Raw genomic sequence first — 20,654 nt, 5'->3', positions numbered from 1 at the left:
TTATTATAAATACACGAGCAGACATGCGCTTTGATTGGTAACCACGTTCGTCACCGATAAGGGGAAGTGAGGGAAAAACAAAAATGAAGCTGCAAGCTAAGCCCTACAACATTCAATAGACTCCTGTGAACCCGGGTGGAAACCTGGATGGCCAGCAGTGTGGCAAGACCTGGGGACTCTTGGGCCAAGAGTCAGTGACATAGCCACAGAGGACTAGAGTGGAGAGTGAAGCTTCCAGCTGATAAGAAGAAAGGGCATATGCATAAGAACACTCACTTGACCTGGCTTCAATGACTGGATGATCAGAACTCAACTAGAAGAAGAAAGAAGAGGAAAAAAAGAGAGCTCTGATACAATTTGATGAACTTAACCTACACCTATGGATGCAGTAGCTCAAAAGAGGGAACAAATCTTTACAGTGAGGATAATTCCCACTCCCTCTATACACAGAGTAGACAGGTATGGGCAACTTGGACATTGATACCCAAAATGGGGGTGGCAGGACTACAAAGGCAAGAAGTGACTGGCTTACAAGCTTTCAAGAGGGAGCCTAGATCCAGAGGGCGCGAAGGAAGGTAGAATCTCCACTGAGTAGTGTCCAATCTGTAGGGCCCTACTCAGAGAAACAGTGATGCCAGAGATGGAGGCAGAGATGATGACGTGGAGCGATGCAGCAGCTGGGGACTCTAGACCCAGAGAGGGAGAGGGGCTATGTGCTGACGACTTGCAGGCAGGCTTGCAGGGTATACCTTTTGGTTGGTTGATGATGCATGGAGGGGAGTGTAACCATGGCAATGGAACAATATACAATAGGATGAATGTAAAGCTAATGTTCTCCCATGTAAACTATCACATTAAAACATATAATCACAAAAAACTATCACAGTAAAACATTATATATATGTATATATATTATTATTATTATAAATCTAAAGCCATTTAGTAATTAATCTACCATATCCCTTTAAAGAAGACTTTAAAAATATATTTGCTTCCTACTGGGATTAAATGATACTGGTAAAACCTCCGACTCACACAGCACTATAGGACAGACCAGAATTGTCCCACAGAGTTTCCAAGGCTGTAAACCTTTATGAAAGTAGACTGCCACATCGTTCTCCTACAGAGAAACTGGTGGGTTTGAATTTTTAACCATTGTGTCACCGGGCTCCTGTTTTGGTTATGACAGAAACATTAGACTTAATCCTTGACTGCTGTACTAAAAGTGTGAGGTGCTGACCGACCCACGTTACCTTCCTCCAGAAGCTGGGAGAGTGTGGAAGGTCGGAATCCTGCAGGAATAGCTCCCATGGTAGTTAGCACATCAACAGTGCTTATCTGCTGAAAATAGTAAATAACAAAACTGACTTGCTTATGTTCATTCATGTTTCCTCACCTCTAGGACACTTTCTTCTTACCACTCTAGTAAGTATAGCCCCCAAAAGGAAAGCACAAATGCCCAGACCTTAATAGAAGAAAGAATACAGCACTATAACCCCCAAATTCCTAAGAGGCTGTCATAACTGAGTCCTGGTCTCTCTAGGACCGAACTCCCATGCAGAGACCAATGTACAAAGCTCTGTTTCAGACCAGCTGTTTCCTGAATATCCCTTCCACAAAGGACTGCCATGAGATGAGATGACTTCAGAGCACAGCCTAACATGCACTGAGGAAATAATGGCTTTCATGTGTCTGGTACAGACACACACACACACACACACAAACATAAGGTGGTGGTTATGTGCCATGGAGTCGGTTCTGACTCATAGCTACCCTGTATAGGGTTCCTCAGGCTGTAAATCTTTACAGGAACAGAAAGCCTCATCTTTCTTTCACGGACAGCCACAGCCAGTAGTTTTGAAGTGCCAACCTTGCAGTTATCAGCCCAACTCATAACCCACTACACTACCAGAGCTCCTTGTATGAGTTACAAGCAGAATAAACTGTTAGGAAGTAGAGAAAGAGAGAGTAGATGGAGAATTTTCATTTTCTTACATCAATTTTTATATGATAGGATTCTGGACGGCTGTTTTTTCGAGCTCTCAACATTTTCTAGACAGTAACTGAAATTTAATAGCAAGCATCATCCAAATGATAGGAAATTCAGGCAGAATCACTGAGAGATATTCCCAAGTCCTGAAATCATACCAGGCATGACAGTATTTACTCTTCTTATGCAGTAAGAAATGTTACTTGCAAGACAGGCTTACTAGACAAAATACATGTGTTATATACTCTTTACTTTTGATGCTTTGTATCTTATTTAAGAGCTAAAGCTACCTCCTAAAATCTCCACCTTGGTTTGAATCAGAACTTAATCAGAACTTAGCAACAAGATACCAGTAACAAAAAAGGAGATACCAACCTCTGAGATAGCTTTTCGAACAGCACTCCAATGAGAATCATTTCTAAGGAGGCAAAACCACAAGATGAGTGTAGACTGATAAAAGAAACTTCATTAATCAAGGGACAAAATACTTCACCATCAGTAGGTTCTGAAAACCTAGAAGCCTATCTAGTGACACCAAAATAGAACAATAGTATGCAGTAAATATAATCACAAAAAATTAAAGTCATAGTGATCTTTTAAGTTAAACAATAATATGATACTGTTCTCAAGGCACAAGGTTTCTCCATTTCAAGAAACTCTTAAGTTATAAAGCAGTAAAACTAAATAAAATATTTCCTAGCCCTACTTTAATAGTCTCTCAGTCTTTGATTTTACCTTTTCTTAACTTCTGCTCCATCAGCTGTTTCATCCATGACCTCCACATCTTCTTCACTGCCTTCTTCACTGGACTCTAGACCTTTTTCTTTATTATTGGGCTGAAAATAATTAAAATATGAAGCACTTTATAACAAATGCAAAAATCAATACCCCCCTCGGGAAAAAAAAAAAAAAACCAATAGGCTCAGAAAAAGACCTAATTGTAGAGGAATATAAAAAATATGTTGTTGTTGTTATTAAGTGCCATTGAGTCAGTTCCAACTCATAGTAACCCCGTATAGGGTTTCCAATGAGTGCTTGTGTGTTTGAGCCACCAACTTTATGGTTAACAGTCCAGTGCCTACAGTGCCACACCAGGACTCTGTCAAAAAAATGATGTGCATATAAAAAATTCATTGGTGAAAAATTTTCAACACATGATTGATAGTCTTATTATTTGGAAAAATTATAAGGATCTAGGTAGAGATCAAGTTTAATCAAAATAAATTCAAGATGAGATTTACTGCAATACCAAAACAGATAAACAGATGAAGAAATATAAAAAAGACAAAGTACTAGAAAAGTGTTAGAAGACAATAATCATGAGATAAAGAACCCCTTCTCAATTATTACCTCAGAAATAAACAGGAACACAAGCAGATCAAGCAGCATAAAAAATAAATGTCTTTGAAAGATAACAAAAAAAGTATATGCCACAAATTTCCAAGGCTCTGTAGGATAAGCACTGGACTGCGAACCACACGGTTGGCAGTTTGAGCCCACTAGCTGCTCAAAGAGAGAAAGATGAGGCTTTCTATTCCAGCTAAGATTTCTGCTCCAGCCTCAGAAACCCTCTAAGAGTTAGAGCTGACTTGACGGCATTTAACAACATGTTACTATTAAGATTCTGAGGTCCTGGCATGGCACTGAAGGATAAGCACTGGAATGCTAACTGCAAGGCTAGTGGTTCAAACCCATCAGCTATTCCTTGGAAACCCTATACAGGGTTGCTATCGGTTGGAACTAACTTGATGGCACTTAACAACAATAACAACAATTAAGATATTGCAAAACTTCTTATAAACTATAAGAAACAGGTTTTTTAAATTTTTTAGAAAATGACCAAAAGAACTAAAATGGAAACTAACAAAAAAAGAAGGACAAATGGTCACAAGGCAGATGAAACGATGTCCAATCTCACTAGCAGTATAATAAATGCAAATAAAAACCATGAGACTTTTTTGCCAGTCACATTGGCAAAAACGAGAACAACTGGCACCAGTCATCACTGGCATATGTCCTGATGTCGTGGCTGGGAGTATAAATTTTGAAAGGCAATACAAAGGTTGTTGTTGTTGTTGTTATGTGCCGAGGAGAAGGTTCCAACTCATAGCCATCCTGTACCAGGTTTCCGAGGCTGTAAATCTTTATAGGAGCAGAAAGCATCATCTTTCTCCCACGGAACAGCTGGTAGTTTCAGCCTGCTGACACGAGGTTAGCAGCCTGATTCGTAACCACTACTCTACCAGAGTTCCTTAATACGAAGTTAGAAGCCTTTTATAATAGTCAACTGATGAAAGAAGACAGCACAATGTTTTATTAACAAAGTAAAGTTTTGAAGGAGAAGAGCGAAAGGACAAACTACAAACACTAACCTCCAGGTAGGTTCTGGGAACAAGACCTGTATTTCCTTGGGTGTTCTTCGCTATCCACCAACCATCAGGCTTCTTTTCAACGACTATGAGAATCTCCCTTTTCTTAACGCAATAACAAGTAAAAATTAAAAAAATAAAGCTCAACAGTCATGGGGTATATTTTACTACTAATGCTTCAAAAATATATACTGAAGAAAAGACATTTAGACTAATTGTTATCAAAAGCTTCCCCACATGCTACCTCTATATCAGATGTGACTATAAATGAATGATTTCTTGGTGATAAAGTTATTTTAACACACACTCAAGTCATATATTCAAATAGGAACCATCCTTTACAGCCACTTTTAGGGGTCCAACACTTATTCCAATAATTCATTCATTGTGCAAAATACTTTTTGAATCTCACTATAGAAATATGTCTTTCAGAAGCAGTATAATATAAGTTCCCAAGCAAAACCAATTCTATTAAAGTTAAATCTTATTTTGAAGCCAAAATATTTGAAGTATAAAATTTCCCTAGCAGCAGAGCTTCCTGGGACCATCAAGTGAGAAGAGCGGAGTGCAGGACCCTACCCAGAGAACCAGTGACACCAGAAATGGAGGCAGAGACAATGACATGGAGAGATGGAGCAGCTGGGGACTCGGAATCAGGGAGGGAGAGGGGCTGTGTGCTGATGGCTGGGGGGCAGGCTTGCGGGGGTGTACTTTTTGGTTGTTCGATGATGCATGGAGGGGATTGCAATCATTGCAATGAAATGAAATACAATGGGATGAATGTAAAGCTGGTGTTCTCCCATGAAAACTATCACATAATTCACAATAAAAACTGACAAAAAAATTTGCCTAGCATACTTTATAAGCACTGGATTGCTAACCACAAGGTCAGCAGTTCAAACCCACCAGCCACTCCCCAGAAACCCTATACAGGATTGCTAAGAGTCAGAACCAACTTGATGGCACTTAATAACAACAATTTATCAGATATGTTTTGAATAACACTTGTCCATTTAGAAAAGTACAATCTATCTTTGAGGAAGAATTTCCTCCACTGAGAACATTCAAAAGCAAACATTTATAATATGTATTATTGTCCTACACTGATGATATCTTCAAAGAGAACTTAAAAAAAAAAACAAACCCTAGGCACTAAAAACTAAAATTAGCTGCACATATTCCTGTATATTTTACTATTAATCAGTTGTTAAACTGTGAAGCTTCATAAGTATAAGGATCAAGATTCATGAAAATTTCTTTGGTTCGTTTCTCTAGAAGAAAACATAGCCTCAAACAAATATCTTTATTCTTCTATTCCACCTGCAACCTATACACAGCCAAGAATGTGTGGGTACACAGGACGAAAATGAATAAATCAATTCCTCATAAAGTCCCTTCCATGCTGAATCAACCAGAATACTTGCTACATAACAACAACATGCAGTGTTCCCTTCAGCCTCTAGATACACACACTGACCTAATTTTATCTAAATAAATATATACATATGACAATCAAGAGTAAATTGTAAAAATTTACCCTTAATTATGAACTATCAACATTAAAGTTTATTTTAAAAAAAAAGGGTGGGGGAGCATGTGCTCTTGTACCATTTTTACCATCAGGGACTTTAGAAATAGAGTCTCTCATATTATTGTTTTTGTTAAGTGCTATGGAGTCTGTTCAGACCCATAGCAACTCTGTATAGGGTTTCCAAGGAGCAGCTGGTGAGTTTGAACAGCTGACCTTGCAATTCAACGGACCCTGGGGGGGTCAAGTGCTTATCCTACAGTGCTACACCTGGACTCATACTATAACAGCCTGGTCAAGCCTAATAGCTACTTATTTTATTTCAACAGAATGAACCTTTTAAAATATAAAGTCTAAAAATTTAACACCAGAAATATGTAAGCATACAAACCAAGTTTTCTTATTCTATTAGGTATACTAATTTGTCCCTACATGATATTCCAGTTTTGTTTCTACCTACCTTGAATGTAAGATCCCCAACTTGTTCAGCAGTAAAATCTCCAACAGCAATATATTCGTTATTTGCTGTCTCTGTGTGAGAATCATTTTCCTGTCTGTCTTCTTTTTCTGTTCCTTTTTCCTCCTCACCACTTTCTTCACTGTCTTCTTCATCTTCCTCGTCTTCCTCTTCTTCATTTTCTTCCTCCTCCTCTTCTTCAGTAGAATCATTATCATCTCTTTCAGTAAGTGTTCCAATTCTACACAAAAATATCTATATGACTAAGATCATTTGAAGTAACATACAAGAATAGACCAAGTATAATTTCTATATAGGACTGACTCAAATTTGGGGCTGACAGATAAAGGAATTAGGGGGATATACAACTAATCTTCTCCACCATCTAGCTAAGAATATGTGACTTGAGAGGCTGACACAGGAGAAGGAGATAATGTATCTATTTATTCCTAACAATCTTTTGTGCTATTGTCATGCTAGTGTTTTCAAAGATTTTATTTCTATGTATGTTATATATCCCTATGCATGTATTTTTTGCTTTATACAACCTTCTTTTAAAAACATTTAGAAAGAAGAGAGACTAACAAATGCACAATAGGCTTTTATTTTTACATATAAACCAGCTCTTCTTTCCTTCCTAAAAATCCCTGTTTCTATGTGGTTATCATTTGTCTCTGTTGTTAACTGCTGTTGAGTCGATTCCGACTTATGATGGCCCTGTATAGGGTTTCTAAGGAGCGGCTGGTGCTTTGAACTGCCAACCTTACAGTTCAAATAGAACTTTCAGCCCAGTGCTTATCATACAGTGCCACACTAGGACTCTAGCCCAAGAGAAATGATACCACAAAGAATTTTAGCATATCCTGTACTGCCGATTTGTTGACAACTAATTTTCTCAGCTTCTGTCTGTCCACAAATGTCTTTATTCCACTTTAATTTTTTTTGAAGGAATATTTTGGCTGGATATAAACATTTGGTTGACAAGTGGTTTTGCTTTTATTTATTTTCTTTCTTTCTTTCTTTCAATCCTTGAAAGATGTCACCGAACTGACTTGTATTGTTTCTAGTAAGATGTTAAATGTAATTCCACTTACTATTTTTCTGTCCATAGTTCTCCTGGCTGCTTTTGAGATTTTTTAATTTACCTTTCGTTTTCAAAAGTTTGACCATTATGTATGAATGTGTGATTTTCCTTATATTTAATTTGCTGGAGGCTCCCTAAAATCCACAGGCTGAAAGTTTCTTCAGATTTCCATTTTTAAGAAAAATTCAGTCATTATCTCTTTAAATATTTCTTCTACTGTATTCTCTCCTTTGTAACTTCAATTAAGTGTATAACTTTTGACTGTGACAAACATCTTTCTACATTCTGTTCTTTCTATTCCTTCCCCCTGCCCTGCCTTTTTGTGTATCAATTTTAATTTTTTTTTTTTATTAACTGTCTTTGGATTCACTAATTCTCCCCTCTGCTATATCCAGTTTTCTAGTAAGCTGCCCATTTTCTCCAGTGCACATATTGTATTTTTTTAGTTCCAGAATTTCCATTTTAGTATTGGGGGGGGGGGTTGTTTTGTTTTTAGTTTTCACTACTCTGTACAAGTGTACAAGTTTTTTTGTTGTTTGTTTTTTTACTTTTTATTGTGAATTGAGTGATACTTTACATGGGAGAACATCGGTTTTACATTCATTGTTTCATTATAATGATTATAATCTCTTCTGTGCATCATCATTCAACAGTATTTGCTTCTATTCCCTCTGTTTCGTTTTATTTTTGGATGTACACAAAAACATTCAAGAATATATAATCATTTAAACAACCAAAGGGCACATTCTGTAAGCCTGCCTCCTGGCCACACACAGCCTTTCTCTTTCCGTGAGTTTAGAGTCCTCAGCTGCTCTCTTTTTCCAGGCCATCATCTCTACCTCCATCTCTGGTGTTGCTGCTTCTCTGGATACAGTCCCACATTCCGCTCTTGCTCTTCTCCCTTAAGGTCCTAAAGTCTTTGACTGTAAGATAAACTACTCTCCCCTTTTTGTTATAAAACTTCTACCTTCACAGTTGTGACAATCACAATTAGTTATGAAAACAATTACTCACTATTGAATCACAAGAAATCTTATCCCCATCTCCTTTCACCAGACTCTGGAGCTCTCAGCCCCTATAAGAGCTTTCTATCTGGTCTTCTGGAATCACATCTTACACAGCTCCAAGAGTCCACTCAAGTTTCTGGGCTTCTTTCTCTACAGTTCCCTTCGCTCTGTCACCCTAACCCACAAATACCAATGACTTCAGCAACTCCAAACTTTGATTTTGGCCTTTGTAGTCCATTGAAACAGCTGTCCTCTACTTGTGGTCCACCTTCCTTAGGAAAAAGACCAGGGCAAACGCAGGTTTCATTATAGCACCCCGATAGCAAGTCTATCAGCAGCCTGCCTTGGTTGATGTGGTGAAATGAATTCTTTTATATGGCCTTTTGCCTTGCTTATTTTTTTAAATAAAAAAAAACCAGCCTGAGAGAGTTTCCCCCTAAATCCCAAACTAGAAGGTTTGTTACATGACCTGGGTGAGCTGTAAACAACTTGATATGATACTTTGTGTCTGACCCTGGGCTACATACAGCCTGCCCTGTGATTGGTATACACCTTGCAGGGATTGGTGAATATGAAATGTCCTTATAGAAGGAGCCTTCCAGATTTTGCTACACATTTCCTGATCCTAATCCTGAGTTGTAGATGGCTGATTTTGATCTTGAGTTGTATCCTGTTCCTGAATAAACCACTGAAAGGTCAGTATGGTCTATGAGTTCTGTGTGGCCATCACAATGGGATGTCAAAGCCAGACGAGAAGTAGAGACTGTCGTGGAAGACAGCTGGTGTCAGAACTGGACAGAAAGTTGGAAAGTGGCCTCCGCCTCTTAGGAATGAACTCTGCACTGATCCTGATTCCCATTACCCTACCGAGCTTAGATAGGTTCTGATGCTGCTGCTGCTACCATTCCACAATTGATGTGCAAGGCCTTCAGAAAGCTGTTCTGTATGCTTTGTCCAGGTTTCACAGTGATTCAGAGTGGGAAGATAAGTTTGATACCTGCTACTCTTTCATTCCTAGTACTGGAAATCATGGAAATTCTAGAACGCTTGCATATTCCCCAGAATATAATATAAAGAGCCTGAGAAGTTGATTTTTGCCTTTCCATCTAAAAACTGGGTTTGTTTATAAATTCTTCTTCCCAATTTGAAAGAGCTATTATTAGCATCAACTAAAGCAAAAGGGAGTCCTGGGGTGGCGCTGTGGGTTAATGTACCAGACTGCAAAGCCGTTTCAACTGCAAGGTCAGCGGTTCAAGCTTACCAGCTGCTCCTTGGAAACCCTATACAGGGTTGCTATGGGTCGGAATCAACTCGACGGTGCTTAACAACAGCAACAAAGCAGTAAAGGAATCCTGGTGTGGTGCTGTAGGTTAATGCTCTACACTGCAACGTTGGTTTGAACCTCAAGGTCGGCTATTCAAGCTCAGCAGCTGCTCCTTGTAAACCCTATACAGAGTCACTATGGGTCAGAACCGACTCAATGGCACTTAACAATGACAACAAAGCAGAAAAGAATGCATGAGTTTACCTCAAAAGTTTTAGAATATTTACGAAAGGGAGAACAATTCAAGTAAGACAGTCCAAATATTTTCAATTTATACATCGTTACAGAATCGCTTTTATTTTCCAACAGTTGTTTATTTAGCTTTTCAGATCTCTTTCACTTTGTTTCACCAGTTAAATTAGAAATTATTGTGGGCAGGAGCCAGGATTCATAACAACACTCTGCACACCAGAATGAAACACTGCCGGGTCCTGCGCCATGACTTACGTACGCTTCTCTATTCTGCTCATGGGAACTAACATAGTCTCTGACATATAATAAATATGGAGGGATTATGTTGTTACTATTGCTTGCCTATAATAAAATGAAAACACAGTTATGGGTCTTAACTGTGAGTTAAACATTAAAACTTTTGGTGATCTTAAAGAAAAGAGAACACATACTCAGTTATGTTTTCTCTGCTTATGGTCACAGCCAGTGCTTGTAGTTGGTGGGTTAACTTATCCAAAAGATTATGCTCTTCTACTTTTCTCTGTTGATAGTTCCCAACAGGTGCAGATTCATTGGCCTATGAGATAATATAAATCTATTTAACTAAAATTTTCATTTTCGTTTCCTATTATATTTATTTTGTAAGAAACAAGAAAACCAAGATAGTATTATTTTTTTTTTAAATGTCATACGATAAAGCAAATATTAAAATGAGACCACATATTATTTAGGGAAATAAGGATAATTGAAAAGAAATGTAGACAATTGAGTTAGAATGCAAACCAAATGACAAAACCTGAGTTTTGTTTTGTGAAGAAATAAGAAAGAGAGAGTCTTGGCTTCAACAGCAGACAGATTTATTGAGAATAAACCTGGGAGGGGGTACTCTAAATCGCCAAAAGAAACCAAGAGCCCTTTTGTTTCTTACAGACTTGGGTATTTCAGGCTGTGTGGTCCTAGGTACAGTTCTGGTGAGTTTCCAATGGGTGGGGTTATGGAGACTTTCCTGAAACCTACCAGGTCTTTTGGTGTAACAAAGACTTAAGCTTTCTGGAGACCGGAAGCTTAAGCAGGACTATATTCTTAAGCAGGACTTTATTCGGAACCACTTGGTGTAGCTACAATGCCATTTTGTTGATCAGGAGCAGGGTCCTTGTTAAATTGCAGACCCACCATAGTTAGTAAGGGATAAATTCCAAAGAGAAGGTCGACCTCAGAGACAATCCCAAGTTCAGCCACTTGTTTGTGGTGAGACATTGAGAAAGCTACTTTTTACCTTCCTGAGTCTCCTTCCTTATCTGTGGAACAGGAATAACTAGTTTCTAAAACTTAAGGTCCACTGGTCTGGTAACCACAAGGTCAGCAGTTCAAACCCACCAGCCACTCGTAGAAACTCTATATGGGGTCACTATGAATCAAAACCTACTTGATGGCACTTAGCAATAACAAAACTTAATGTCATGGAGTCCTGGTGTTCTTAAGTGCCATCCAGTTGGTTCCAACTCTTAGCAAGGACCACGGTTCAAACCCACCAGCTGCTCAGCAGAAACCCAGTGTTGCTATGAGTCAGGACCGATTCGACGGCACTTAACAACAACAAAATAAACTTAAGGTCAGTCTATTTCCTAAGTTGAATTTTATGTCATTGGAGAAATTCAGACAAGATCTCAGCAACCACTTGTTTCAGAGGTAGTAAAAAGAATTCATGCATGGGCATGGAGATGACTTTTAGGTACCTCCACTTTCAATGTTCAAGATGGCCCTGGATATGGGGCTGAAGCTCACCCTATACTGGGGGATTGCCAAGAATAAATCCTAGTGCCTCCTGGTTCTGCCAGTCACTGACACTAACGCTGCTGTTCAGTGTAAGAGGCTTCTTTTTCACTTAGGCTATAATTAGAAGGAAAACAATCCTGAACTGTAAAACAGAGCTAATATCACGCTAAATTAAAAGAAATTCTTCCTGAATTCTCTGATTTCTCAATACTTGACTTTTCTTTTAACTTTTTTAGTACCTGAAGTCCCGATTTACTGTTCCTAAGCACAAACTTAGGAAGACTGTTTAGCAAGTCAGCATTGACTTGAGGTTAGACTTCATCACTAACATGAACCCAGGAAGTTACCAACTCTGATTCACATTTAATGAAAACAACTGTGCAAAACTGATTTTTTATAATATGATTAGCTGCTAATACTTACTTTGCTTAATTTTTGAAGAGTATTTTTATTTTCATCGATTGCATGTTTTAATTGGATACATCTAAATTTTAAAAAGAAAAGGAAAAAAATGTTTCATTGTCAGAACCATAGTTATTTTATAAAATAATACACAATTTTTAAGAGACAAGACTATTATCTTATGATTAATACATGTTTTTAAATCACATGAAAATGCTTCTTCACCCATTAGTCCCCCATGATACACACAGCAAAGCTTTAAGGTATGCAGAAATGAGAAGCAAGACTCAGAAACATGAAGTGACTCTCGACTTCAGTCTCGTGTCTCTAAAATAAGAAAGAGCATTGAACTTTGTAATGCTTTTCTGACTCTGGTGTGGCGCTGCTGGATAATGCCCTAGACTGAAAGGTCAGTTTGAACTACAAGGTCGGCAGTTCAAACTCACCAGCTGCTCCTCGGGAACTTTACACAGGGTCGTTTTGAGTCAGAACTGACATGATGGCACATACAACAAAAAGACTTATCCATGGAGACATAACTCATGATAATAATAGCTAAAATGTATTGTGTGTCAATATATTTATTACCTCAGTGCAGTCTTATAATAATCCTCATCCCAGTAGAAGAAACTGAGGTGTTCTAAAGAGTTAAGTAACTTGCCCAAAGCCACATAGCTATTTGAAGGTGGAGTCACAATATGAAGGCAGACTTTGGCACTCTATAGCTGGCCTCTTTGCACCTCAGCACACTTTCATTCTGAACTTAACCTTGCCATACAATCCAGTGCTTTTAGTTATTCCATATACAGGTAAAGAGCTCATATGTTTTAGATTAAGTCTTAGACACCCAAAAGAGAAGTTGTTGTTGTTAGGTGATATCGAGTTGGTACAGACTCATAGTGACCCTATGCACAACAGAACGAAACACTGCCCAGTCCTGGGCCAACCTCACAATTGTTGCCATGCTTGAGCCCATTGATGCTGCCACTTTGCCAATCTTTCTTGCTGGGGGGCTTCCTCTTTTTCTCTGACCCTCCACCCTACCAAACATGATATCCTTCTCCAGTAACTGGTCCGTCCTGACAATATGTCCGAAGTATGAGAGATAAAGTTTAGTCATCTGGCCTCCAAGAACACTCTGGTTTTACTTCTTCCAATCAGAACTGTTTATTCTTTTGGCAGCCCATGGCACTTTCAATATTCTCCTCCAACACCATAACTCAAAAGCATCGGTCTTCCTTATTCACTGTCCAGCTTTCACATGCATATGAGGTTACTGAAAATACCATGGCTTGGGTCAGGTGCACCTTAGTCCTCAAGCTGACATCTTTGCTCTTCAACACTTTAAAAAGGTCTTATGCAGCAGATTTGCCTAATGCAATATGTCATTTGATTTCTTGGCTGCTGCTTCCATGAGTGTTGATAGTTGATCCAAGAAGAATAAAGTCCTTGACAACTTTAATTTTTTCTCCATTGATAAGAAAGTTGTTTCTGGTTCAGTGGTGAGGATTTTTGTTTTCTTTACATTGAGATGTAATCTATACCAAAGGCTGTGCTCTTTGATCTTCATCAGTAAATATTTTAAGTCCTTTTCACTTTCAGCAAGCAAGGTTATCATCTGGATATTGCAGGTCATTAATGAGTCTTCCTCCAATCCTGATGCCATGTTTTTCTTTATATAACCCATCTTTTTCGATTATTTATCAGCATACAGGTTAAATAAGTATGGTGAAAGAATACAACCCTGTCACACACCTTTCCTAATTTTAAACCATTCAGTGTTTCCATGCTCTGTTTGAATAGCTGCCTCTTGGTCTATGTACAGGTTCTTCATGAGCACAATCAAGTGTTCCAGAATACTCATACTTCACTATGTTGTCCATAGTTTGTCATGATCCACACAATCGAAGGCCTTTGCATAGTCAATAAAGCACAGGTAAACATCTTTCTGGTATTCTCTGCTTTCAGTCAAGATCCATCTGATGGAGTCAGGAAATTAGTACCCAAAATGGAGTACAGCTCTTCCCCTTTCTGCTTTTAGTCCTTGTTATGGATTGAATTGGGCCCCCCTGAATGATATGTTGAATACCTGTAAATGCAACTTTGTTTGAGGTAATTAATAGGTTTTTCTTTTAAAATGTTATCAGATAAATTAAAAGTTGTACTGTTCTGGTGTGACACTGTGGGTTAATGCGCTGGACTGCAAAGTCAGTTTGAACCTCAAGGTCAGTGGTTCAAGCTCACCAGCCACTCCTTGGCAACTACATACATGGTCACTATGAGTCAGAACCGACTCAACGGCACTTAACAACAGCAATAACAACTGTAGTAGGGTAGTTCCTAATCTTAATCTCTTCTGACAAAAAGAAAGACAGGCATGCAAATGGAGACATACAGGAGAAACATGCCATGTGAAGACACAACTACAGGCAGCCAAGGACAGCTGGCAGACACAGGAAGATAGAGAGAGCATGGAATAGTTCCTCTCTCAGAGTCCCCAGAAGGAAGCAACACCAGTGAGACCCTGAATTGGACCTTTTCCAAAAGTGTAAGAAAACGCATTTCTGTTCTTTGAAGCAACCCATTTTGCCCTATTTTGTTATGAAGTCTGAGGACACTATGACTGTGACTGGAGACACCACCATAAACTGTGGACAGCAGAACTACGGCCAGGGGTGGGTCCCTAAGAGCATCATGAGTCACAATCACCTCCAGATTTTTTGTTATGTCAGACTGACAGTAAAACCACTTGTTCTGACAGGTGTCCTCTTACTTGTGCCAAGAGAATGCAACCTAAAATTCAGACTCAGAAATCTCAATTAATAGCCAAAGTGGAAAGCATTTTATATCATAAAAAACTAGAAATGTATTGCCACTAAGTTGATTTCCAATTTATAGCAACCCTATCAAACAGAGTAGAACAGCCCAATAGAGTTTCTAAGGCTGTAATCTGTATGGAAGCAGACTGCCACATCTTTCTTCCATGGAGTTTGAACCACTAACTATTTAGTTGTTGTAGTTTAGGTACCATCAAGTCAGTTCTAACTCAGAGTGACCCTATGTACAAAAGAACACTGCTTGGTCCTGCGCCATCCTCACAATTATTGTTACATTTGAGCCCATTGCTGCTGCCATTGTGTCAATCCATCTCGTTGTGGGTCTTCCTCTTTTTTGCTGACCCTCTACTTTACCAAGCAAGATGTCCTTCTTCAGGGACTGGTCCCTCCTGACCACATGCTCAAAGTTTCATCATACTCACTTCTAAAGAGCATTCTGGCTGTACTTCTTCCAAGGCCAATTTATTTATTCTTCTAGCAGTCCATGGTACTTTCAATATTCTTTGCCAACACCATAATTTAAATACATTGATTCTTCTGTAGTTTTGTTATTCACTGTCCAATTTTCACAAGCATATGAGGTGGCTGAAAAGACCATGGCTTGGGTCAGGCGCACCTTAGTCTTCAAACTGACATCTTTGCTCTGGAATTCTTTAAATAAGTCTTGTGCAGCAAATTTGCCTAGTGCAATACTTTGTTTGATTTCTTGACTGCTGCTCGTACAAAGAATATCATCCTCATTCAAGGGAAAGTAGGAGAGAGATCTAAATTTACAATAGCAGAAGAATCCATGACAGCTTTCTAGAATAATCAACCTAGTCCCTTATTCATAAATAAGAATGGTACCCAAAGACCACCAGACATAATATAGAAAATCAGCAGTATGAAAGATAAAAATTTTTAACTAGCCAACAAATACTCTAAGCTGAAACAAAAAATCTCCTAAATCACGACGCTACAACAAGGAGCAGCTAAAGAACAAGAAGGGACCTTTATCAATTAACAGTATGGCTGTGGAAATAAAGCAACTCATAGAAATGTTAAGAGAAAAAGTCAAGAGAATCTCCTAGGTGTAAACCAAAGACAAAGAAACAAATGGAAAGATAAGAGTTCTGGATCAATCTAGAAGGTTCTGTACTTAACTCAAAGGGATTCCAGGAAGAAACAGACAAATGGAAGTAAAGAAACTGTCTTTTAGTAAAAGAAAACTTTTCAGAACTCATAAGAAACGTGTGTTTCAAACAGACACCCATTGAGTGTTGAGCAAGATAAAAATGACCCCTAAATATGTTGTTGATTCAGGCGATTGAGTTGGTTCCAACTCATAGCGACCCCGTATAGAGTTTCTGAGGAGAGGCTGCTAGAGAAGAACTGCCGATCTTGCAGCTCAAATCAGCCCTGTGGTCCAGTGGTTACCCTACAGCACTCCAGGACTCTACTAAATATATCAAGATGAAAAGTCCAAATATCAAAAGAAGCATCACAAGTGGGTGGTTTTAAAGAACAGAATTGTGTTTTCTCACAGTTCCAGAAACAAAAAGTCTAAATCAGGTGGTAGCTCCAGATGTGCATTGGAAAGCCTCACATGGCACCTGTCTTCCCTGATGTGTGCTTGCTTTTGGGTCTAATCTAATTTTTTTTAACTCAAAAGTGATTAGGTTTAGGGCACACACTGTACTACATTACTCAACTGGTTATATTACATTAAGTTGCATTATGGAATTAGGTTGGATTACATTAGATTGGATTACATTCATAGGTATAGGGAGTCTTGGTGTGTGCTGTAGGGTAAGCACTGGACTGCTAACCACAAGATTGGAGGTTCAAACCCAAAGCTGCTTCTTGGAAACCCTATACAGGGGCACTGAGTGGCACTTAACAACATAGGTATAGAGGTTAGAATTCCAGTATACGCTTACTTCAAACATACTGTGAGTTGGATTCCCAACTATCGCAACAAAGCAAATATTACAATAAAGCAAGTCACACTAAATTTTTTGTTTCCCAGTACCTATAAAAGCTAAGTTTATACTATACTATAGTCTGTTAGTGTGCAACAGCATTTTAAAACTTTGAAGTACTGTGAGAATTACCAAAATGTGGCACAGAGATACAAAGGGAGCACATGCTGTTGGAAAAATGGCGCTGACAGACTGAAAAGTACTGCAAAGTGCAATAGAGTAAGGTGTGGTGATCAGACTTTATTTCATCACTGGATCCAAAGAAAATGGAGCAATGTTTCCAAGGTGTCAATACAATTGATCTAAACCTTTATATCTAGCTAACTATTAATTCAGCATCAGGGCAGAATGACATTTTCAGACATGCAAATGTCAATGGGAGTTTTTAAATGACTGTATAGGGATTTTTTTTACAAAGAGAAGGCTATGGTACTTGAGTTTACAAATAATTATTCACTTATTAAAATAAATTTTTAAATCCAGTTTTTTCAAGGATTTCAAATTCAACCAATATGCCTCTATTTTTAAACCCAGCAAAGCAACAACAATCACATTGACTTGTTCTTTCATTATTGTTCGATAAGCTCAACTTTAAGTAAATTCCTTAAACAGTCAACCGTACTAATACCCAAACCAACCTCGCTGCCCTCATGTCAATTCCGTTTCATGTTATAAATCTACAGGTCAGTGAACTGTCCCATAGGGTTCCAAAGTGATAAATTATTATGGAAGCGGACGTTCTACCACAGAGCAACCAATGGGATCAAATTGCCATTTGCTGCCAAGCACTTGACCACTGGGCCACCAGGGTTCTTAATCTAACTAAGAAAAATTAAATTCCCTTTTAAATTTTATTTTGTTTTTTAAGTACTTTGAATGCCTGACTTAAGTAAAAACCTTTCTAAATGATACTAATGAATCATTTAAACTTTACAGAATGAAGCTCAAATTCTTTTGAATGCCATAAACTCTTTTTTACTCCACAGCAGAGTTTGTTTGTTTTTAGGGTAGTGAGTTTGGTTTGTTTGTTAGGGTAATTCCACTTAAGCCACCGATGTTCACAGTTAGCAGCTTTGACAGTTACTATCACCACAGCAACAAGTCCATAATTTCAGGTTTTGGTTGGTTTCTTCTACATCCAAAGTTTATCATTTGTAATTCTTCTATTTCATTCAAGGGAACAAAACCTGTACCTCCTTCATGAGTACAGTTAAGTGCCTTCACATACTTGATGAAATTCTATATTTGTTAGTTGTCTTAAAACATTGTCTTGAGAGGTGGGGCTTGATGGCGGTTATAGTGGAGGTGCAGTGAGGTTCACCATCAGCAATACTACAGAATACCAGGCAAAGCAGATTCAGGGCAGGGCTCCAAAACTTGGAACCACATAGATGGGAATATTTAAACGGTTTGAAGGCTTATAGTTAGTGGAACTTGTAGCAAAAGTAAGAAATCGCATACTTTTGAATCTGCCGGGCTCAGCGGCTTGGAGCCCACAACTTGGGCAAGACCAAGTGGCAAAACCAAGCAGGGAGAGCACACACATCACAGAAAAACGCTGTGGGAACCTGCTTTGTTCTAGTTATCTGTTCATAGGTCCCCCGCTGTTTGTGCACCTCCATTCTGGTGACTAGAGGGGGTGTCTGAGTGAGTGGACACTCCCCACCCTCACTACTGGTGGGTTCTTCTGCCACACACGCACACAGATACACTCAGCCCAAGGGCTGGCACTGAACTGTTTTTGTTTGTTTTTTTAATATGGAAAAGCCAAAACAAGGGGTGTAGAGAGAGAAGGAGAGTTTAAAAACAAAACAGGCCTAAAATTAAATTAAATCCTGAGGCACAGCATAACAACCAACAGTGGCATCCTGAAATCTCTCAGGCAGCTTTGAAGGCAAGAAGCTGAAGAGAGGACATTAAAGTCATACTCATATTAGGCTACAGATTTTTTTTTTCTTTTTTCTCTGCCTCCTCTTCCTTTTCTGTGATTATAGACTACAGTACCCAGTTTTATTGTTGGTGTTGTTCTTTTGTTTGTCCTCCTCCTCCCCCTCCTCCTCCCCTCCTCCTCCTCACCTTTGGAGGACTCTTCCTATCCCTATATTACCCAAGAAGAGACAGCAACTGCTGTCACATAGTCAAGCTACAATCATACTTTATAAAACACCAAAATCCAGGCAAGAACCAATACCGACTGCCATATGCCAGGGAGGGAGACAACACCTGTGAAAGTTACTCTGAGTTAAGCAATAAGAAGAGTGAAAAGGGAAGTCCACATCCTGATCACATCTACCTGGAAGCAATCAGAAAGCATAAAAAATATCAAAACACATACTCAGTTAAGTATTAAGGCCACAGATAAACACTGAACATGTCCAAGAAGCAAACTCAGATGACCACATCAGCACATGTCCAGAAACAAGATAAAATATCTGAGACAAATAACCTAGAGGTAGACCTGGACTACATTCTGGAAGGAGGGTTTGGAAATGCCTGAGAAGGAATTCAGAAAAATGATTATAAAATGTTTCCAAACACTTTACAATGGAGCTGAGAAAAATAAGGAAGAAGTCAGAAAAGTGCTACAGGTACAATCAAATAAGCATTGGAAACAATTCGAATCAAAAAAGCATTGGAAACAATTCAAAACTTACAGAAAGAGGTCCAAACGATCAATAATAGAATATCAGAAATAGACAATACACTGAAATATACTAGAATAGAAGAGATGGAAGGCAGAACCAGTGAGCAGGAAGACAAATATCTCAAAACCACTAAGATAGAAGAGCAAGCAGAAAAAAGAATAAAAAAATCTGAAGAAGGTCTAAGATTCACATTGGACAACATGAAGAGGAATAACTTAAGAATTATCGGCATTCCAGAACAAGAAGAATCACACAAGTCCACAGAGGAAATAGTTGAGGAACTGTGGAAGAACATTTCTCTAACATCCTGCAAAGTAAAAAGAAAAACATTCAAAAAGCTCAACGAACCCCAGGAAGGATAGACCCCACACAAAAGAAAATCACTGAGACATATCATAATCAAGCTCTCTAAAATCAAAGATAAGGAGACACTCCTGAAAGCAGCTAGGAAAAATAGAAGTGTTACATACAAAAGCAAGCAAGTCAGATGAACCTCGGATCTCTCAACAGAAACCATGCAAGCAAGAAGGCAATGGGGAGACATATATATAACCCTGAAAGAAAAAAACTGCCAACCAAGAATCCTTTATCCAGCAAAGTTATCAATCAAATACAACGGTGTAATAAAAACATTCCAGGATAAACAGAAGCTAAGGGATTTCTCCAAAGCCAACCCTGCACTACAAAACATCCTAAAGGGAGTTCTGTGGACTGAGAACCAACAAGAACAGATAACAACCAGAGATCGACATACGTGGCAACACCTCCCATAACTAAATCAACAGAAGGAAGAGTCAAGAACAGAACAAAACTATAAGAACAAACTCAGAGAATCTAAGAGGTCAGTCTATGATCAAAACAATTACAATGTAAAAGAAGGTAAACACATAGGAACAGATCCAGATGGTGAGAAGGTCAGGTAGATTACAGGATAAAATAGACTGCACTAAATGCATGGAAAAGTTAATGGACTATTGTTGTTGTTGTTAAGTGCCGTCAAGCTGGTTCCAACCCATAGCGACCCTGTACAGGGTTTCCGAGGGTGTAAATCTTTACGGGAGTAGAAAGCCTCATCTTTCTCTCGCGGAGCGGCTGGTAGTTTC

The 20,654-nt window shown here is 38.7% G+C and overlaps 1 protein-coding gene across 1 annotated transcript in view; it reads right to left on the bottom strand.

Moving 5' to 3' along the window:
* The window catches only part of NPHP1 (nephronophthisis 1 (juvenile)), an 84,445-nt gene that overhangs the window by 57,787 nt on the left and 6,004 nt on the right, over window positions 1-20,654 (bottom strand). Inside the window, exons 3-7 of the mRNA XM_006873545.1 lie at window positions 6,348-6,585; window positions 4,363-4,464; window positions 2,726-2,826; window positions 2,366-2,408; window positions 1,254-1,338 (exon numbers count right to left, since the gene is read on the bottom strand). Of these exons, the coding sequence (XP_006873607.1) occupies window positions 1,254-1,338; window positions 2,366-2,408; window positions 2,726-2,826; window positions 4,363-4,464; window positions 6,348-6,585 (569 nt within the window). The remainder of the gene's footprint in view (window positions 1-1,253; window positions 1,339-2,365; window positions 2,409-2,725; window positions 2,827-4,362; window positions 4,465-6,347; window positions 6,586-20,654) is intronic.

This window comes from Chrysochloris asiatica, unplaced genomic scaffold (assembly GCF_000296735.1).
Source record: "Chrysochloris asiatica unplaced genomic scaffold, ChrAsi1.0 scaffold00245, whole genome shotgun sequence".
NCBI classification, from domain to species: domain Eukaryota; kingdom Metazoa; phylum Chordata; class Mammalia; order Afrosoricida; family Chrysochloridae; genus Chrysochloris; species Chrysochloris asiatica.
Note: the sequence above shows the minus strand (reverse complement) of the source record. Positions and strands in the feature narration are given on the sequence as shown.